Source organism: Artemia sp. Qi Xiang Cuo, chromosome 16 (assembly GCF_049724085.1).
Source record: "Artemia sp. Qi Xiang Cuo chromosome 16, ASM4972408v1, whole genome shotgun sequence".
In the NCBI taxonomy this organism is placed as follows: Eukaryota; Metazoa; Arthropoda; class Branchiopoda; order Anostraca; family Artemiidae; genus Artemia; species Artemia sp. Qi Xiang Cuo.
The window spans coordinates 31,474,756-31,494,474 of record NC_142809.1 but is presented as its reverse complement, the minus strand read 5'-3'; the positions used below and the strand labels follow the sequence as shown (position 1 = coordinate 31,494,474).

At 33.2% G+C, this 19,719-nt stretch overlaps 1 protein-coding gene across 2 annotated transcripts in view; it reads right to left on the bottom strand.

Moving 5' to 3' along the window:
• LOC148942785 (condensin-2 complex subunit G2-like) overlaps positions 1-19,719 on the bottom strand; it is a 72,974-nt gene that overhangs the window by 21,356 nt on the left and 31,899 nt on the right. Inside the window, exons 2-4 of one of the 2 annotated variants that reach the window (XM_089102076.1) lie at positions 10,316-10,585; positions 7,377-7,505; positions 4,595-4,780 (exon numbers count right to left, since the gene is read on the bottom strand). In XM_089102076.1, coding sequence (XP_088958202.1) covers positions 4,595-4,780; positions 7,377-7,505; positions 10,316-10,585 — 585 coding nt within the window. The remainder of the gene's footprint in view (positions 1-4,594; positions 4,781-7,376; positions 7,506-10,315; positions 10,586-19,719) is intronic. The other variant, XM_089102077.1, reaches the window with a different exon arrangement.

The following is a 19,719-nucleotide window of genomic DNA, read 5'->3' as shown; positions in this document are numbered from 1 at the left end:
CAGCAATGGATGCAGACTCTTGCAATTTTGTAGGTATAACAATCTAGTTATAACCAATACGGTGTTTGGTCATAAAATGACCCATAAGTTAACACGGTATTCACGTGATGGTAAGATAGCAAACCTTATTGATTGTGTTATAGTAAACCGAAGACTGGCAGGATCAATATATATATATTGATCCTGTATCTATATATATATGTAATATATATATATATATATATATATATATATATATATATATATATATATATATATATACATATATATATATATATATCTAGTAGTGTCTAGGGTTAATTTAAAGCTGAAATTTCGGAAGGGTAACTACCTCCCGGGAAGTTATGATGTTGGTAGACTCCAGGCCGAGAATTTGAGAGAAACTTTCCAAAACGGTTGAATACTAAACTTGAGAGTTTAAAATTTGACAATGTGGAAGATGGTTGGAGTTATTTTAGAAAAACAATTTGTGAAGTTGCTGATGGTGTCTTAGGTAAGAGAGTTAGGACTGCAGCTAGGAATATTAGTGAATAGACATTATGTTTAAAAGTGAGGAAAAGGGGCTTGTACACGACTTATCTGAGTGACAGATGATACGAAAACAAAGGAATTTAACGGAAGTAGAGAAAGCTTTAAAGTATGAACTAAGGAGGTGTAAAGTGGAGGCCATGGATAAAATTATCAAGGATCTGGAAGATGCAGCTAGCCGGCATAATAATAAAATATTGTACTGGCATGTTAATAAATTGAGAAGGAGCAGTCAATCCGGACTTGTCCTAGTTAAAGATAGGAACGGGGCCACAATTAGTGATAAGGAAGGAGTTAAAGAAAGATGGGCAGAACATTTTAAGAATGTGCTAAACTGAGATAGAGTTGCATGGAATGCTATACAGGAAAATGAAAAAGTTTGTGATACCTTGGATGTGAAAGAAGATTTGTTTTGTGAGGAAAAATTAGCGACAGTACTAAAAGAATTAAAAAATTATAAGGCTCTAGCTGCTGATAGTGTGGTAAATGAGTTTCTTAAATACGGTGGCTCTGAGGTTAGAAATAAGTTACTGAAGATTATGAATAATTTTTGAAAAAGGGAAAGTACCTAACGATTTTAGGAAAACCACAACTAAGTCACTTTATAGGAAAGGTGATAAGAGTGAGTGGGGGTAATTATTGAGGCATTAGTGGGGTCTCTTTAGGTAGCAACTTACTTAATAATATGATACTTTTTAGACTGAGAGATGCTGTAGACAAAGTTTTAAGAGAAGAGCAGTGCGGTTTTAGAAAAGGTAGAAAATGTGTCGACCAAATTTTCACTCTTAGGTTAATAATTGAGAAGTCCCTGAGTTGTCAAACACCTTTGGTCCTCAATTTTATAGATTATAAGCAAGCGTTCAATTCGGTCGATAAAGAGCTTTAGCATTAAATCAGGAGTTAAGCAGGATTGTGTTCTATCCCGCGTTACATGGATTATTCTGATGGACTTTGTCTAAAGGAACACAGGAAAGGCAATGGGAGACCACAGAATCAAATGGGGAGGAGAAACTCTCCTGGACTTGAATTATGCTGTCGATTTAAGTATCCTAGATGAAAGTGTGAGCAGAATGAATGAACTTTTAGAGGTTTTGCGAGTTCAGGGTGCTAAAATAGGTTTGAAAATGAATGTTAAGAAGACTAAGTCACTAAGACTAGGAATAAGTGAAGATGAAAAGGTGAAAAGGTGACGTTGGGTAACGAAAAGATTAATCAGGTGGGCAGCTTCACTTACCTTGGTAGTATTATTAGTAAAGACAGTGGTAGCCGGGAAGATGTTAAAAGAATAGCCAAGGCTCAGGGTGTTCTTTTTCACAGCTAAAAAAAATTTGGAAGAATAGGAAGATAAGTCTGCAAACCAAGATTAGAATATTAGAGGGCACAGTGACGACAGTGGTCAAATATGGCTCTGAAGCTTGGGCGCTCCGAAAAGCAGATGAAGATTTGCTAGATGTTTTCCAGAGAAATTGCTTACGGATTGTACTGGGTACTGACCGGCTGACTGACCGTATTTCAAACAATAGGCTGTAAGGAAAATGTGGTTCAATCCCACTTTCTAGGGCTATAATGAAAGAAAGGTTGAGATGGCGAGGGCACGTTGTGCGGATGAAGGATGACGGATTGCCGAAGATTGTCCTTTTCGCCCAACCATCTACGGCTAAACGGAAAAAAGGTTGTCCTCGTCTGGGGTGGGAGGACGTCATAAAGAAAGATTTAAAGGAAATGGGAACTAACAGGGAGGTTGCGAAAAGGGAGGCTTTGAATATATTGGGATGGGGGAGCGTACGTGGCTGTGTTGGCCACAGGCGGCTTGGTGCTGTGGTGAGTTGTTAGTAGTAGCAGTAGTAGTTGACATATACTGGGTAAAGCATTAGTCATTTTTAATCAAACTTTCTGACGATTTTTATTCTTTATAACGGGAAATGTCTGCCTACCTCAAGACTTCAGAGAAAAGAAAAAAATATTATCTATTGCGTTCATCTGAAAACCGACTAACTCTAATAATAATAATAATAATAAAAAAAAAAAAAACAGAGAAAATGGTACCTGTTGCACAGCGTCACGACATTGTCTTTGGATTAGTATTTTGTTCCTTGGCTGGGTGTTACAGACACTTATAAACTACATAAAGTAAGATATGAAAACAAATTATATACAAAATTAATTGACAACAAAAATTTCCTCCCTGAGACATTCTATTAAAGCACAAAACAAAGGGCAGTAATTGAGTCTTGAAAACTCAATACAAGTGTCAATTGACCCTTTGTGACTAGGTCCCATATCATATGTGGGGCCATGGAATTGATTACTTAGATTTTGGCTTTCAGCATTCAATACTGTCGAACCATGCAAACAAAGAGGCATGACAAATTTCACCCAACGGTAACAAAATATCAACAGCATAGAATAGCTTTTAATCTATAGCAGCATTATTAATATAATATTACTAATAGTAATATTGCCATTGCTATTAGCATAGCTCTTAAATTCCCAACAACAGCAGGAAAATTATGTAGCAACTAAAGTTTGAAATTACTAGTTCCTACATAAAAATAAGAATTTCTATTAAGAATTAAGAAGATTTTAGTTATACAGAACAATTTTAGAATTTTTTTTTTTTTTATAAAAATGGTCAATTAAGAACTAATCAAATTTAAAAATCACGAAAGTAATGAGTTCAATAATTAAGGTTCACATTTAATTATACCAATAGGTTTAAATTTACTCATCAAACACATGGTTATGCATCGAAACTAATACTATATACGGACAGAACTTAAGATGGTTTAAATAAAATTTAAAGCAGAATTGAACATTGATGATTTCAAAAGCTAGTTCAATAAAAATAATTCGAAGCATATCCACAAGCTGTCCTCTTTTCTGGAGGCGGGGGGGGGGGCCATCATTTGGAACCAAACTAGGTCCTAGTTTATTAAAAATTTAAGTATTTGGGGCTTTTTCATCGAGGGCTCAGCATAAACCCAAGTAGAATTTGAAGGTGGACCAATTATCATTACATATAATTTCATCATTTTTACATCTTTAATTTGTTATATCTTAAATTAAAAAAAACATGGAGCAATTGTAGTTTGAAGTTCCAAGGTTATATACAAATAAGTTTAATCTTCAACTTTGATTCTACATAGATTTATAAAGGTTCTTTATGCTAAATCAATCCATGTGGCAGCTAATAGCACCTTCGTAATTAAATGGAATACAAATATATCATAAACGGTACAAAAATCTTAATTTGAAACCCTAAAAAAACATTATAAAAATAGATATTCTAATAAGCACCAGAATATCTTGGCTTCACGTCTGGAAGCCTTTTTCAGCAAGAAAAAAAAAGGAGGAAAATCAAGACGTGAAACCAGAATATTCGCGTCTGGAAGTCTTTTCCAACAAGAAAAAGAGGAAAATCAAGACGTGAAACCAGAATATTCGCGTCTGGAAGTCTTTTCCAACAAGAAAAAGAGGAAAATCAAGACGTGAAACCAGAATATTCGCGTCTGGAAGTCTTTTCCAACAAGAGAAAAAGAAGGAAAATCATGAGTGAATAGTCTAATTCCTCCTATTTTCCGTCATAAAGGAACCCGACGTAAAATCAGAATATAAAGACTTTTATTAGTATGCTTTTTATTAATATTTTTTCACGATCTTAATTAAAAATTTACCCGTCTACTATATCTTTTCACCTCATTTTAGTTGAAAATAGAATTGCAGCTTGATCTAAGGAATGATTTCCAATATATCTTCCATTGGACCAGACAAGATACTGGCAAAACGAAACATACTATGTCAAACCTGCACATGCACGGGGGATGAGTTATAAGGATGGTCTGGAATACCACCATCTCTCCCAAATTAAAAATTTATAGACTAAAGATTCCTTTTCTACAATTCTCACCTCCTAAGGATACGACCTGTGTGCACTTATATACTATATGTTGGTTTTGTATGGCACAGTAGTTTCAATTGGTTTTGTATGGCACAATAGTTGTATGCCACAATGGCACAATAGGTGGCACCCAATGTTCCTCAAATAAACATTCTCCAAGAAACTTACCGCACCAAAATTAACATCCTTGCACATCATGTAAATCAAAAATTTTCTGCCATCATTGATGTTTAAATAGCGAGAGGACTCGAAACTTACAAGAAGGGCTTCCTTGATGTTTGTGTTCTTAGGGTCGAAAAGGTCCAATGTGGTAATTAAGCGGCGTAGCGTCCAAAGTCTGGATAAAACAGAACCCTATAAAAATAAAGCATAAATAACATTAGAAAGCAGGACCGACATTTATGATAATCGATTTGCTTTTCAGACACAAGACTTCCGAGCTCTTCGACTGGGCAGAAGTAAAAGAAAAAAAACTAGTTGCGGTACCCAGTGCAACTGAGGCTTAAAACCGCATCAAGCCTCGGAAGGGACAGAACTATTAAACAGAAAAGTAAACCAGTGGAGTACAAAGTATCAACATTTAGAAAAATAAAAGTTCTTAGAAGATTAATAACATGGCTTTGGAGTCGTTAAGTCTATATTCCCCGAGTTTCAATACCAGGGTTAAGACAAAACTTAGTTAAGAATTTTTCTTTTATCAAAATCAGAGCTCAGTATTTTCATACTTTAACTAGTTTACATGAGTCAATAAGAAGGATATGCCTGGTGAAGAATAGTAAGAAAATCGCATCGGAGCTCCATGGTCAGTTTACCTATGCAATTTGTTAGAATAGATATACATGTCTGAAGCCAGATTCAGCCACATACAAGCTTGACAATCCAATCCAAAGGGGGATGTTCCAATAGTAAGCTCTAAATACTTTTGTCTCACGTTTATTGTCATCCAAGATTTACAAACATTTAAAGTATTATAAAACATTTTTCCTTTAAGGTTCACTAATAGTTCATGTTTTCATTTACAAATTTACTGTCAAAAATTTCAGTGTATCATCGCATAAATTATTTTTCAATAACCCTTAACACTTTAATGTCAAGGATAGCCTTCAAAAAATGGTAGGCCACTTAAAAGGTTTGTTGATACTTCTGGATTGAATGACAATTTAGGAATTTTCAGTTGGCATTGTTTTTTTTTATTCTCTTCGGGCCACAATTATTGCTTTGCCTCATTTTTGAGCAAAAACAAAATAAGCACACATCTCTGACCAGCATCCAAAGAAAAAAAATTAAAAAAAAAAAAAACTTTTTTTTAGCTTTTTAAGTTAAGAGCAGAAGACCTCTGCTTCAGCACTGAAAAACACGAAAAATTTGATAGCGTGATTTTCATGATATTCTGAAATCATGCAAAATTCCTTATGCTAATAGCTTTAGGCTTGACATTTCTATTATAAACTTAGACTTAGAACGTTTTTATACCAAATAAGAGCTTAGCTTGCCTCTACAGTAAGTGTGGCCATGAATTTTTTTTTTTTTCCAAAATCCAAACTTGCCTGTTTTGTATTGGGTTAGGAATTAAGTCGTTTTAGCAACGCATCTGGACAGCCCGTTTTGCGCAATATTAGGATTTCGTTAGTTTTTGCGCCGAGTCAATCAACACGCTAATGTTAACAAGTTTAGCACGTTAAAAAGTTTTGCCGTGGCAGCCAAAACTGTTTACTAAGCTGTTCTTAAAGGATAATAGATCTTAAGCAAAACTGAGCAGCCATGACCAAAAACAAAGAAAGAATAAAAATCTCAAGATGAAGAAACAAACGTGACTGCGGCGATTTGAAAGAAAAGATAAGTTAAAACAACGCGGATTTTTCGCCTGTATAAAACAAGGCGTTTTCAACGCTAAATTTAGAACAAAGATAAAATATAAAATAATCTTTTCAGAATTATTCCATTTGAAAAGAAACTTAATTTATTTTCTTTTGTTTTATCCAGCCTTTTTTGTGTTCTCACTGAAGTTACTGACAATTGTCTATAAAAATATTCTTCGGTGCTCAATTGCAGTAGTATTAATTGTATACATAGATATTGGCTTATTTTTTTATTTCTTTTTTTATTATTTTGTTTTAGATTTTATTTAATTTTAGGTTTAATAGATTACTTTTGAGTTTGTCTTTGTTCTAAGTTTAGCGTTGAAAACACCTTGTTTTATACAGGCGAAATATCCGCGTCGTTTTAGTCTGTCTTTTACTTCTACTGGCCAAAGTCCCGTTTGTTTCTTCATCTTGAGCTTTTTTCTATCTCTCTTTGTTTTGTTGTCAAAGGGAGGGTCAGCAGGATAATCAGGGGATCGAATTGTGATTTAACATACGGTACTTATATGTTATAGCGCTTATGTTAAGTTCTTCATCCATTGACGCACAGTAGAACCGGTTTCTGCGCTAATTTTTTTCAGCTTAGCGTGAGACAAACAAAGGTAAGTGACTGAATAGATGGGAAATATATAATTTGGCCTATATATCTGCACATTAGGGGGGTAGGGGTAAAGTATTTGGGCAGTATGAGTTAGAATACAGTTCTTACTTCATAATATGCAGAATAATTGTACCAAACACATTTTGCATGCAGGCTCGCTACACTTTAATGTGCAAATATATAGCCCAAATTTGTTTCTAAAGTATTATACTTTCATCATATTTTGTGATATTTCATTTGGATTAGTCAGAGAAATAAGTCCCACTTAGATGAAGAACTTGACACAGGTAGTATAACAGATAAGTGCCAAACATACTTTGCTCTGCTGATTCTCTATTTGAATGCAGCTCAGCGAAAAACTCTTTACCGATTATTCAAAAGGTTTTCAATAAAACCCCATACTTGATATAAGCAAATGCGGCGCAAAAAAAAAATCACGAATAAACAACTAATCAAGATACGGAAATGAATCTGAAAATTTAATTACCTGTGGCTTTGTTCTTTTGGCAAAATGAGCAAGTGTGATGATAACATGTGGAAGTAAGACCTCAAAATTGTTGAAACCCTTAAGGATCCACTTCTCTGATAATGAACTGATAGTCAGCAGCTGCTGATCCTACATTAAAAGAAATTTAATAAAAGCAGTGAAATTTAAATTATCGAAAAGAAATGTTATTTTCCCCCTTTTTTAAATATACTAGTTTATCCACAGTCTAGACATACAGCTATCCATTGCATGCTAGATTTACATGGAGAGTTTCGTAAATATCAGGGACAAGGAACCATAAGTCTTTTTGAATACATTACAAATTACGACCATATACTTTGAAACTATATCTTAGTCTGCTGGCATGGAATGTCGAGCATATTAAACCCATGCGAAACCCCAATTCCAATAACTGTAAATCATAGTTCGCCAATAACTATAAACCATGAAGATCGCAGCGTGACTGTCCGAAATCAGGAAGCACCAGGTAAAATTTTTTAAATTGATGTTCGACTTCCACTAAAGTTCGTCTTTAAACGATTCTGACTTTTTTGATTGCAAATATATGCAGTATATAAAAACAATTAAAGTGTGATTTATAAGAAAAAATGGGTATCAAATTTTTAGATTGCTTATTATGAATCTGAGGCTCATTTCTTAAAGAAATTTATTAAATATTCATTGAATTTTTTTTATTTTTACCAAATCTGGGTCTTTGTCCTAGGAGTAAGGGCTCCAGCATTTTGGGAACAGCTCATAAAACAGACGCTTCATAAAATATTCTGATAGTTAAAATCAACATGGCACATCTTGTTGAAATTCAAGTCATACCAAAATTTATAATCTGTGTCAATGGAGGCTCAAAGTGAAGCCAGGATCTCCAACTCCTTACCCGCAAACTGGGAATATACAGACATATTTTACCTGTATCTACTCATGATCTTTTAGAGAAAATTAAGGCGATAGCCCTAAATAATAATTTTTTTTTTTTTGCCATCTTATATATATATATATATATATATATATATATATATATATATATATATATATATATATATATATGGATGGTATGTAGAGAACAATCCTTGTCAATAGAAATCAAATTAAAAACAGATTGCTGATCCTCTTACTTTATATGGATGGTATGTAGAGAAAGATCCTTGTAAATAGAAATCAACACAAAAATAGATTGCCGATCCAATAATTACTATAAATAAATCTACTTTTCATGCTGGAGGTAAAGCTTAGTCACCCCTGCTGAAAAAAAAGCAGAAATTTGTGGTTTGTATGTGTTTTTACTTGGTTTTAACGTCTCACTTGTACTAAAGAAGCGGGAACCTGAGATGGCAAGAAATCAGATTAGAAAGTATGTACCAACACTATGTTGTTGGGCTGTTGGCCAGAATAATCCGATAAATATGCTTCTCGTAATTTATCATTTCTCATTAAAATCAAACTTTCCTTTTTCCCTTTCTTCACGAGAATGTTTTTTATATCTTATGAAATGGCTAATTGACTAGAGTTAAAAAATCCGTTTGCCAGACAGTCTTTCTTGTGAATTTCGTAACTCCAATTTAAATCCAAGGCTTCATGGAAAGATTTGAATTCATGATGAAAAAGTTCATGGAGAAGTCAGTAATTAAGAAAAAAGTGCTATAAGCTATACAAAAGAAAGAACAAGAAATATACGATTCCTTTGAATACTCTTTATCAAAAGCACTAATTAAGGCAGATAGATTATGGGTCTGAAAAATTAGAGTCTAATAATTATGAGGGAAACTTCATAGTTTTATAATGCAGCTACTGACAAAATAAATACAATTTTTTTTTCTTTTTATATCTTAGCGACTGACCAAGCCACATAGAAGGATTTGTAACTGAGTGGAAAGATATTGGTAACTTAGGCAAATATAATAATAATGTTTGTAATTACATGTAATAATAGTTAATACTCTTTAAATATAATTTTATGTACAATATACAGATTATAGTATGTAGGCTATGCTCTGTAATTTCAATTTATTATAGTCAATTTGAAAGTCTTATTAGATAGATAAGATATTTATTTCTAGAAATTGCTATCACAAGCCCTGAAGGGCCGAATTCGAATTTCGAAGTCCATAAAAAACAAACAAGCAAGCAAATCATAACAAAAGCAAAACAACTTAAAGATTGGCAACTAATGAAAAAAAAAAAAATTAAAATAAATAAATAATCAAATATCGGAATGCTGTATGATTCCTTTGTCACTTATATTAAAAACTTCAAAATGGCAACTAGTTAATAAGATAAAAACTAATATAACTGAAAAAAAAATAAATAATATACACATTAACAAATGTTTAAAAAACAACATAAAAAGGGGATAGGGAACAAAAAAAAAGAGTATAGAGGAAACCGAGCTGTTTCTTTTATTATATAAGAGAAAAGACAAAATTTATGTTCAAATTAACCACTATTTATTAAATCAGTAAAAAAAGGGATAAAAGATTTTTTATACCGCAAGGTAGTACAAAGACTGGGAGATAAGGTGGGGATAGGTTGGGACACAGTTCGTGGAGGACCATTTCTGTCAGGTACATGGTATTCAGTGAAAAGGTTCGCAGTACAGGGGTTCAAAAGTGCCAACTTACCAAAACGGAGGCACAAATTAATTCTTCGTCTCTCGAGGGTCTCTAGGTTTGAAATATTTAACAAATACAAAGACGGTATCTTACCCTCTTTAAAAATAATTCTTAGAGCTCTCTTTTGGACATTTTCAATTTTTCGTGTTGCTTCATTAGAGAGGCCAGGGTGCCACACAGGACAAGCGTACTCTAATATGGGACGCACAAAAGAAATGTATACTTGTAGTAAATGTGATTGGGGATTGGTTACCCACCCAGCTTTCCCTCTCTCCTCCACAGCCCTGTAAACATATTCAAAAACAGAGAACGTACTGGCAAAACTTTGCAAAGAAGTTTGGAGTTAAGGAATGTCACACACTGAACTAATTCTTCAGGGATAGAGGTTAAATCTAATGCTTCAACGAAGAGAAACCCTGTATCCACAACGGCGTTAAGTAAGTTTTTCTGTTCATCACTGATTAATTCCACCTCGGTTCCTTCAACATCAGAAAAGATATCTTTGGTCCAATCATGAAGTTTTTCCCAGAGACTAATAAGTTGAACCTTAGTAAACAAAAGTACAGCATCTTCTATTACTGACTTCTAAAAAAAAACAGAAAATATAATTAAACATCCTGAGAATTCACGCCTGAAAAAAAAAATTGTTAAAACCTAGCAATTGCAAAATTTTACCTAGTTTGATTTCTATCTCATGGCCCGAATTCAGTGGTGAATTCAACACCACTCCTTTTAATCAAGATTTCCCTGAAGCTTACACACTGTGATTTTATTTAATATCAAAGTAAGTTCAAATTTTGTGTTTATAAGTTAAGAGAATATCAAATATCAACTAGCTATTTTCGTTTATAAATATTTGAATCGATATTCACTGGAGTACTTTCAAGAAACTTTTAGGTCCATTTGTTTGTATAATTTAATAATTTAAATTAAAATTTATTCATTTTTTTATATAGATGTTTTTTTTTGTCAGTTTATAGTTTTTATATATATATATGAAGTATGAATATATAGTATAGTAGAAGTAGGTTATAAGGATAGAAACAACCTTAATCTACAGCCCAACGAGTTTTTGAACATTTAAGTGTTGTTTTTGTTAAAAAATTTATTTATCTATCAATTTATCTCTCTCACAGTTATTATAAATAAAAAACGAGGCTAATTCAGAAAGGAAATATAAGGGCAATCCCCTTTTCTAGAAATCAAACTTTCTTATTAATTACTTAGATTTTTAACATGACCAGGCTAGATATACTGTGCAGCTGGGCAAGATATTCAGTTTGCCTCGTCGAGTTTCGGGGTTTTCGTTTTGTTCTATTTTAAGGCATTTGTTTTAGTCAAAAAGAGCATTGAATAGTTCCAAAAAAGTTGAAGAGTACTTTTCCCAAGGCCAATAGAGAGGAACGAATTTTGGGATCAAACAGTTCATGGTAACGAACTGTAAGTAAGGAGCGACCCGGCTCCTTACGGAATTTTGATACCAATATATAAATCAAAAGAATCAAATTTTAATACTGATTTCAAATATATAAGTTTCATCAAATTTAGTCTTACCCATCAAAAGTTACGCGCCTGAGAAAATTTGGCTGATTTTAGAAAAAAGGGGGAAAGGCCCCCTAAAAGTTATAGAACCTTAATGAAAATCACACATCATATTCAGCGTATCAGAGAACCCTACTGCAGAGGTTTCAAGCACCTATCTACAAAAATGTGGAATTTCGCATTTTTTGCCAGAAGAAAGATCAAGTATGGGTTTTTTTTTTTTTTTTTTTTTTTTTGTTCGCTTCCCCAGGGGTGATCGTATCGACCCAATGGTCCTAGAATATCATGCGAGGGATCATTAGAACGGAAATTAAAAGTTCTAGTGCCCTTTTTAAGTGACAAAAAAATGGAGGGCAACTAAGCCCCCTCCCACGCATATTGTTTTCCCAAAGTCACCCGATCAAAATTTGAGATAGCTATTTTGTTCAGCATAGTCGAAAATATGATAACTATGTCTTTTAGGATAACTTAATCCCCCGAAGTCCCCGGGGGAAGGGCTGAAAGTTATGAACTTTACCCAATGTTAACATATAGTATTGGTTATTTGGAAGTATACATACGTTTTCAGGGGGATTTTTTCTGATAGTGGGGGGAGGGGGTGGGTCGGAGGTTATGAGTAGTAAGTTATATAAAGGTACAGAACTAGATGGTATAAAGCGACCAATCCCTCTATATTATGAACCTATAGAGCGAGCAAACCTGTTATATTTCGAACCATGGACGAGATTGTGAAATGCAATCAGACATGTTTCTGAGGCAACATCCACTTTTTGGGGTCAATCAGAGAGAGCGGAGGCTACTCCACATACGGTAACTTGATTAGTAACTGGATTCAAATATAAGGGGTGATTTTTCTTGCATTCAAAGGTTTATTGAACTTTTCTGTAAAATGGTTAACAGCCAAGCTTTCGGCTGTTAGCATTCAATGGTAGGTTTAATGATGGTATATGAGAATCAATTACTATCAACTATACAAAGAGTATGCGCAGATGCGTAATAGATTTGACGCCTACAAGAGACCTTGGTACAAGGTGTTTGATAGCTTAATGGGCTTCATATAAAAATTTGGGTTTCAGTCGTATTGGAAAATAATCCTTTTTTTATATCATTTTGCGTAAAAGCTAACTCAATTTGCGAAAAACGGTATAGCATTTGCGAATTGGAGTGTATGAATAAATAATAGGGGGCGAAAAACGATATAGCATTTGCAAATTGGGGCTGTATGAAGGATCTTAATTCATGATTGAATAATAGGAGTGGGAATGATCTTAATTGGTGATCAGATTACATGAAGGTGGTAAAAAAGGGTTAAACTTACCAGTTAAGGTAAGCCCGAAAGGGTTCTTAACTCAGGCAATTTGTTATAAATTTGGAACAACATCAATATATGAAAATGGATAATGATGATAAAATGACCTTGTGAGTTGACCTAGCTTTACTTCTTCGATGTGTTCTGTATAATACACAAGTGACGTTTGAACAGTGTTGTCAATTTAAAATACGGTCTGACGTTATAGTATACTAAAAGGCTGATACTAATAGATATGTAGATGTCAAGAAAAGAATTTAAATAATGAAATTCCGAACAACCCTTAGAAATCCTTGCAAATCAAGTAGTGAGGTATATATGCGCATGAACCGTCAAGGATCATGAGATCCAATGACCCTAACCACCAGGGACCTCAACCTCCAAAGCTCCTTTATCCCCAACCACCAAGGGACCCCCCAACCTTTTTGGCCCCCCTCCCCCATTTTTTAATTTTATTTTTTTAACATGGTATTTTTTTCAACTTTTGTTTTACATCTCTTAGAATGACATGAAACATGCTTAAAACATAAAAAAATCACATTTAATATTTTCCAAATTTCAAATGAGAATGTTATGGAAATGTTAGTCGTGACTTTTACTATTAGAAAAAAATGTTTGAAGTAGCACTTTTTTTACCTAGATTTTTTTTGAACTTCAAAATTATTCAACTTTTTTCTTTTCTTTTTATTACGTATCTAAAAATGATATGAAATTTGCTTCGGCTCTAACAATTGTACTCTATGCTTACTCATAGACACGATGCGGCTTTCCCACTGGTACTCTATGATGGGTTATCGACACTACCTAGTTTATTGCATGTATTATATCAGTATTTTTTACGCAGTGGAACGATAAACACCTAACTAACATCTCTAAAAAAGTGATGATGAAGCATTTTAAGAAAGTGTGTTCACATCATCAGTGTTATTGTAGCATTGAATGCTGACAAGGAGAAGTATTTAAACTATGGAATAAGTAAAACTGGTAGCAATACCGAAAATGTATGATTGCATTGTCATGTCAGTATGGAAAAAAATTTCTTTGGAGTACCAAAAAAATTCCATTATACAAATGGTGGATATGCGACATTGAGATCTCCGGAGATGATTGCACTCAAAGAGAACTCAAAGTGCTTCAGGTAACATGCTACCTGTTGATATAACGTATCGTCATCTTTTAGGTATTAGCATTCAAATGAAAACAAAGGGGAAAAGAGGGACACACTCTTCTACTAATATCATAAACCCTATCTTGTCTACGTGCCGGAACTGTTACCTTTGTAAAAATGATGTTGTAACCGACAGTGAAATTGCCGGAAAAATAAAAAGACCATTGGTAGAAAATATCACTAAGGAATATAAAGGTGAACCGATGAAAAACAAAGTGCCAGCAAACGTTACTACCATTGATCAAACAGTCAATGAACCAAATAATGCCAAAGATGAAACGCATATTGAACCTGTCGATGACACACCATTAAATATTGTGTATGACTTAAAGTGGAATAATGATTATTCTACTGATTACGAGTTAAGAAAAGACAATAGCTACAATATCAAGAGATAACATGGAGAACTAGACAAACCAACAAAGTCAGGCACTGGGACACGCAAACACACGCCCAGACACAAAGTTAAAGAGACTAAGAGAGATCAAAACACATATTCAAAGATTCTTTTTTTCTAGAAATACTGGTTTTCACCTTGAGGGCTTATATTCATGTTTTTTTTTCACTATAAATATATACAGTGCAGTTTAACCGGTACATTGGCTTATCATGGTCTACTATCAATCCTACGGCTGAGACATGCTTTCCATATTGTTATAATGGTGATTATAAAATAAAACATTTCTTTATGTATCGTATTTAAAATATCTTTTGTGATATCCGTTCAGATATAGGCTATCTGATTTAAAATGCTTTTCAAGTACTTTACAGAAATAACACATTTTTAAGAGTAAATTCTCTGCCGTCTGCCTTTCAGCGAGCATAGTAATTATCATTGATAAATTCAAGTGATATAAGCAAGGTGTTCAGGTATTTTGTCTAAAAAGGGTTCTTGGTTCCTAACTTGAAAATTACATGCATTTTTTCTTATATCCCAATGTTGGGGTATGCTATTGTAGAGTGGGTGAACATCCCCCCTCACATTAATATTCTGAATAAATAACAGAAGCAGAGTAAATAATCAAAAACTGTGTTATTTCATTATGCTTCATATTCAAAATAAAGATACTTCAAGCTCCAAATGGAAGTGGCATTCTTTTTTTCTATGTGTTAAAGGGTTAAATGAAGAGATTTACCAGTACTGTTGCATCATCTCTTGCATAGTCTTTGGATCAGTAAAAAAAAACAAAAAAAAAAAACTAAATAATAATTAAAGCCAATAGGATGACTAAAATTTGGGTTGGTCGGATATGAGACAGGTAAATTAGGCTATTATAATCAGTCGATGGTGATGTCTATATGCCTGGGTAAAGAGAACTTTTGAGCAAATCACGGCTGTTTAAAACGATGATATACATAATTGAAAAAGATTTCTAATTATCATATTTTGGGATTTAGTATTTAGTGATTTTGGGATTTAGTATCATCTCTTGCATAGACTTTGCATCTGTAAAAAAGAACAAAAAAACTAAATAATAATAATAATTAAACCCAATAAGAGGACTAAATTTGGATTGCTCAGATATGAGACAGGTAAATAAGGCTATTATAATCAGCCGATGGCGATGTCTATATGCCTGGGCAAAGAGAAATTTTGACCAAATTACGGCTGTTTAAAACCATGAGATACATAATTAAAAAAGATCTGTAATTATCATGTTTTGGGATTTAGTATTGTGGAATTGAGGGAGCAGCACTCCCCATTAATATTCTGAATAATTAATAGACAGAGTAAATAATCATTTCTTTATGTATCGGATACAAAATATGTTTTGTGATATCCGTTCAGATATAGGCTATCTGATTTAAAATGCTTTTCAAGTACTTTACAGAAATAACACATTTTTAAGAGTAAATTCTCTGCCGTCTGGCTTTCAGCGAGCATAGTAATTATCATTGGTAAATTCAAGTGATATAAGCCAGGTGTTCAGGTATTTGGGCTAAAAAGGGTTCTTGGTTCGTAATTGAAAATGACAAGCATTTTTTCTTTTATCCCAATGTTGGGGTATGCTGCTGTAGAGTGGGTGAACAACCCCCCTAACATTAATATTCCGAATAAATAACGAAAACAGACTAAATAATCAAAAACTGTGTTATTTCATATGCTTCATATTTAAAATATAGATACTTTAAGCTCCAAATAAAAGTGGCATTCTTTTTTTCTATGTGTTTTAAGATGATTGTGATTTAAGCCTTTAAGGTTACATAGTGAGAAAACTGAAATTAATTTTTGACATAACTTTACTTCTCCGATGCGTTCTGTATAATACGCAACTACCGTTTGAACAGTGAAACACATATTGAACCTGTCGGTGACACACCAGTAAAAATTGTGCATGACTCAAAATGGGATAATGATTATTCTACTGAATACGAACTAAGAGAAGACAATAGCTACAATATCAAGAGAGAACAAGATTAACTATTTTATGGAACAGATTCAAAATGTCCAATGTTAATCATTGATATTAATAATGTATCATAATATATTTTTGTATTAATATTCCACATGACATTATTTCATTAAAAATATATTATGCATTACATTGTTATGTGTGCATTATTTTTAGAGAATGCTAGCATACTAAACGTTTAGAACGTCTATTAAAACATCGGAGATGTAAGAAAAGGAATTTGCATACATCTATTATCAGAAACATGAGATAACATTGACAAAATCTAAGTATCAGAGTGAATAAATTTTTTCTATTAACATCTTTGTCAGATATGCTTGATAAATTGAGAAAATCTAAGTATCAGAGTGAATAAATTCTTATCAATGTCTTTTAACAGATACGTTTGATAACACCGTTGGAACAGTGATATAACTTAAGTGATGAACAGTGACATAATTTAAGTATGAAATTGAACAAATTCCTTATTAACATTCAAAATCGATATCATTTGTCAGATACGTCGGATAACATTGACAAAATCTATGTATTAGAATGAATAAATTCTTTATCATCATCCGTTGTTGGATATGTCATTATGAAAAATTGTAAGTAAGTAAGTAACAAACTCTTTCTTGAATTCACCTCTTGGATACACAACACAGGAATTTCACTCAAGAAATTATGAAAAAATTGTAATTTCCAGGCTTCATTTGCATGCAATAGATAGCGAGAGTTCTATGACTCCTCCCCACATTGAATTCTACAGGTTTTATGACTCCTCCTCACAAAGAATTCAGATGGTTTTAGGACTCATCCCCCTAGCCATAAATCCATTCAAACTTGAGCAATGGTATAAAAGTTTGATTAAGTACATCTCTACTTAAATACTGCATCAATAGCTTCCAAGATGATAGGACTGTAGGATACAGAATTTATCGGTTTGAAAAAAATCATGTTGTAGTGTTATATTTGAATCTGCATTTTTATTATTGTCTATGGAACTCGAAGAAATTGACTGTTATCATTGGATAGTGAACTATAATATATTTGAATATGATAAAGGCTTATGGAGTAATACATTACGCCGTATAAACAGACCGGAATTCTATGATAGAGGGATTACACCATTTAATAAAACTGGTCAGGAACTGAGAAATGTTCAGGAGGAAACCAGTCAAATTTGCAGCTTTTTCGGGGTTAAAGCACTCTACATAAAGGGTAATGTATCTACAGATAAAGTTTTAATTCAAAAGTGCGACCCTAGGATTCCACTTTTCAATCTAGAAGAATTTAAGTGTCCTAAATTTGGAAAGGGTTATCGCCGTCCTGAAGACGAGGTTAGGTTCATCGCGCAGTGGATACCTAAGGACATACTTGAACGCCATAAGTGCATAAGACACGGTAAAAACTATTCTATATCATGACATCCTCGTATCCGGATGTGTAACAGTGAAGTTTAAGTACTATTTTTATGTAAATATGTGTTTTTTTCAAAAAATCTTTTAATATGCTTAGGAAATAAATATCTTTAAGCTTAACCCGTCTTTATTCTTTAGAATAGTTCTATTCATTCATTGAATTATGAAGAAATTGTAAGTAAGTAAGTAACAATCTCTTGGCACAGGGAGAAGCAAACAAACGCCCAGACACATGCAAATATATAGATTCAGACTTAAAAACACATGCAAATATATAGATTCAGACTTACAAACCAACAACGACAGGCATTGAGATAGGCAAACACTCGCCCAGACACATAGGTAAAGAGAGTGAAAGAAACAAAAACGCATACAAATATATAGATTCAGACATACAAACCGACAAAGACAGGCACTGGGGCAAGAAAACACTTGCCCAGAGACAAATGCAAAGAGAGGGAGAGACAAATACTTAGATTCAGACTAAAAACCGATTACAGGCACTGGGACTAGCAAACACCCGCCCAGACACATACAAATATATAGATTCAGACATAAAAACCGACAAAGACAGGCACTGGGACAAGAAAGCACTTGCAGAAGTTCTATTCATTTTGACTTTATGCATCGTAACGTTGAATTTAGGTTAGACCGGTTATAGATGGCAGCACACCCTCTAAGACACAGTAATATTGAGATATATGCAAAAAGTTTGGTTAATTTAGGTTCACTTAGAGTGGCGCGTCACTCTAAATCTCTTCATCTAACCATTTAACACATAGAAAAAAAGAATGCCACTTCTATTTGGAGCTTGAAGTATCTATATTTTAAATATGAAACATTATGAAATAACATAGTTTTTGATTATTTAGTCTGTTTTTGTTATTAACTCAGAATATTAATGTGAGGGGGTTGTTCAACCACTCTACAATAGCATACCCCAACATTGGGATATGAGAAAAAATGCATGTCATTTCCAAGTTACGGAACCAAGAACCCTTTTTAGACAAAATACCTGAACACCTGGCTAATATCACTTGAATTCACAGATGATAATTACTATGCTCACTGAAAGGCAGACTGCAGAGAATTTACTCTTAAAAATGTGTTATTTCTGTAAAGTACATGGAAAACATTTTAAATCAGACAGCCTATATCTGAACGGATATCACAAAAGATATTTTACAGGCGTAGGATTGATAGTAGACCATGATAAGCCAATGTACCGGTTAAACTGCACTGTATATATTTATAGTGAAAAAAAAAATGAATATAAGCCCTCAAGGTGAAAACCAGTATTTCTAGAAAAAAAAAATCTTTGAATATGTGTTTTGGTCTCTCTTAGTCTCTTTAACTTTGTTTCAGAGCGTGTCCCAGCGCCTGACTTTGTCGGTTTGTTTGTCTGAATCTATGTATATGGTTGTTTTTGTGTCTCTCTCTTTAGCGTACCCTAGAAATAATGGAAATATAACAAAGTAATAGATAATATATTTTTAATGAAATAATGAAATATATGATATTAATATAAATATATGGTAGATATATTATTATACATTATTAATATCAATAATCAACTTTGGACATTTTGAATCTGTTCCATAAAAATAGTTCTCCACGTTCTCTCTTGATATTGTAGCTATTGTCTTCTCTCAGCTCTTAATTGTTAGAATAATCATTATTCCATTTTGAGTTATAAATATTATTTACTGGTGTGTCACCGACAGATTCAATATGCGTTTCGTCTTTGGTATAATTTGATACATTAAGTTTTTGATCAACGGTAGTATCTTTTGCTGGCACTTTGTTTTTCATAGGTTCATATTTATATTCCTTAGTGATATTTTCTACCAATGCCCTTTTTATTTTTCTGGCAATTTCACTGTCAA